Source organism: Cebus imitator, unplaced genomic scaffold, assembly GCF_001604975.1.
Source record: "Cebus imitator isolate Cc_AM_T3 unplaced genomic scaffold, Cebus_imitator-1.0 Scaffold36, whole genome shotgun sequence".
NCBI classification, from domain to species: Eukaryota; Metazoa; Chordata; class Mammalia; order Primates; family Cebidae; genus Cebus; species Cebus imitator.
This window is the reverse complement of record NW_016107351.1, coordinates 6,436,635-6,439,409: the sequence shown is the minus strand read 5'-3', so window position 1 is coordinate 6,439,409 and position 2,775 is coordinate 6,436,635. Positions and strand designations below refer to the sequence as shown.

The 2,775-nt window shown below is 49.1% G+C and overlaps 1 protein-coding gene across 2 annotated transcripts in view; it reads right to left on the bottom strand.

Annotated features, from left to right (window-relative positions):
- The window catches only part of JMJD6 (jumonji domain containing 6, arginine demethylase and lysine hydroxylase), a 15,278-nt gene that overhangs the window by 5,217 nt on the left and 7,286 nt on the right, over positions 1-2,775 (bottom strand). Inside the window, exon 6 of one of the 2 annotated variants that reach the window (XM_037737240.1) lies at positions 1,277-1,404. In XM_037737240.1, coding sequence (XP_037593168.1) covers positions 1,277-1,404 — 128 coding nt within the window. Of the gene's footprint in view, positions 1-999; positions 1,405-2,775 lie in introns of those variants that run through there. The other variant, XR_001824027.1, reaches the window with a different exon arrangement.

Below are 2,775 nucleotides of genomic sequence, written 5' to 3'. Positions count from 1 at the left end.
AGCTACTCAGGAGGCTGAGGCAGGAGAATTGCCTGAACCCAGGAGGCAGAGGTTGCGGTGAGCCGAGATCGTGCCATTGCACTCCAGCCTGGGTAACAAGAGCGAAACTCTGTCTCAAAAAAAAAAAAAAGCTAGGAGAGGTGGCTTATGCCTGTAATAATCCTACTGCTTTGGGAGGCTGCAGTGGGGGGATCACTTGAGGTGAGGAGTTCAAGACCAGCCTGGGCAACACAGATTTCATCACTACTAAAAATAATAAAAATTAGCTGGCCGGGCACAGTGGCTCACACCTATAATCCCAGCACTTTGGGAGGCCAAGGCAGGTGGATCACAAGGTCAACAATTTGAGAACAGCCTGGCCAACATGGTGAAACCCCATCTCTACTAAAAATACAAAAAATCAGCTGGGTATGGTGGTGCATGCCTGTCATCCCAGCTACTCAGGAGGCTAAGGCAGGAGAACTGCTTGAACCTAGGAGGCAGAGGTTGCAGTGAGCTGAGATCACGTCAGTGCACTCTAGCCTGGGGGACAGAGCGAGACGATGTCTCAAAAAAAAAATTAGCTGGGTGTGGTGGGGTGAGTCTGTAGTCCCAGCTACTTGGGAGGTTGAGGCAGGAGGATTGCTTGAGCTTGGAAGGTTGAGGCTGCAGTGAGCCATGGTCACGCCACTGCATTCCAGCATGAGCAACAAAGCAAGACTCTGTCTCAAAAAGAAAAAAAAGGGAAGATTTGATAAATCACGAGTTCTCTGCTGCTGTCTGCTTTGGCTGATCACTCAAGCAGCAATGGCAAACTGGGAGAAAAAGCAAGAGGCCGTGCCTCCGCTTCTGCAGAAGATGCCGGGTGACTTTTCCAAGGGCTGTCCCTGCACTGCTGGGACTACAACTCCGCAGTCAAGGATGCACAGCAGGAGTCACTGCTTTCCCCCAAGACCACCATGAGGAGAAGAGCAAGGAGGGAACGTTCTGGCATTCTCAAAGGAAAACATTTCCAAGATATAAAATGGATTCAATTTTTATTAAATAATGTAAGGGGTTTTCTTGGCACCATTCACATTCTCTTGCCTTTCTGAGTAAAACAAGTGCGTTCATCTGCATCGGTAGCAGAGACAAAGCTACTGGAGCAAACGTTAAGTGAACGGGTTCCCATGCCGAAGGCGTCCTCATTCTCAGGCTGTCAGGCCTCCCCTCGTCCGCAGGACTGGACAGGCCACCCTCCCCAGGCCCTGCCCTCGCCGCGTGTCCTTCCACACAGACAACAGCCTTGCTTGGTCACCTGGAGGAGCTGCGCTCTTTGCTGACACAGTCATCCTGTGAGGTGGTGTCCCCGTTTCCCACCATGCTGCATGTCCTCCTCTTCTTTCTGCGGTGCACTGCCCCATCACCCTCGGATCCAGACTCGCACTGGACACGGGAGGAGAGAAAACAAGCAGTTAGCCTGGACGCAACCCACCTCCTCATTAAACAAACCTCTGCCTTGGGAGACAGCACAGATATTGGTCACTTTCTCCCAGATGCAAAGCAGTCACTATGACAGCTCCACAGTGCAGCCTTCACAGCCACCTCCTTGCATGTTCCTGGCTCCCTAAGAATTTCAAACTTCCCTCAGATGCAAGCGTCCCTCCACTGTTCTCATAATGGGGCAGTTACTTGTTTGAGTAAGCTACCCACTGCTGGGCCGGGTGCATTGGCTCTCACACCTGTAATGCCAGCACTTTGGGAGGCCGAGGCGGGCAGATCACCTGAGTTTGGGAGTTGGAGACCAGCCTGGCCAACATGGAGAAACCCTGTCTCTACTAAAAACACAAAATTAGCCAGATGTCGTGGTGCATGCCTGTAGTCCCAGCTACTCGGAAGGATGAGGCAGGAGAACAGAAGCTGAGATCGTGCCATTGCACTCCAGCCTGGGGAACAAGAGCAAGACTTCATCTCAAAAAAAAAAAAAAAAAAAAAACTGAGAGATACCTGCTGTAAAAATATTTTAGTCAACATTCTGAAACTGCATTATGAGATTTCACTTTACCAACAGAGCCTGATGCATGAAAGGAAGTTGGTACAGCACTGAACATTCCCAGAGCCCCTTCCTGCCCAACGAGAAAAGACTAAATCAGCAGACTGGGTGAAAAGACAGTTTTTTTTTTTTGAGACAAAGTCGCACTCTGCTGCCCAAGCTGGAGTGCAGTGGTGCAATCTCGCTGCAGCCTTTGCCTTCTGGGTTCAAGAGATTGTTGTGTCTCAGCCTCCTGAGTAGCTGGGATTAGAGGTGTGACCACCATGCCTGGCTAATTTTTGTAATTTTAGTAGAGATGGGATTTCGTCATTTGGCCAGGCTGGTTTGAACTCCCGACCTCAAGTAATCTACTGGCTTTGGCCTCCCAAAGTGTTGGGATGACAGGCGTGAGCCACCACACCAGGCTGGGATGGAAATTTCATCTGTTAAAGGTGCAGGGCCCTCTCAGCCAGTATTAATGTCAGCTTCAAGTTTAAGGTCACTGGATTTGCAGAATTTCTAGGCTTACAATTTACCATCCATGGGTGAAAGTCTTCAAAAGGATGAGTTTGAATCCTGACACTGCTGCTTGATCTTGAGCCATTTACCTCACTAAATCCCCAAATACTTGATGCCTCTTGAGGCTATTTTAACAATTCAAGCACATGTGCAAAGCTGTAACGTGGGCAAGATACCCTACTCAGCAGGAATGGTGACAAGTGTAACCCTTAGAACAAGGTGGAAAAACTTTTTTTTTTTTTTTTTTTTTTTTAAAGAGACAGGGT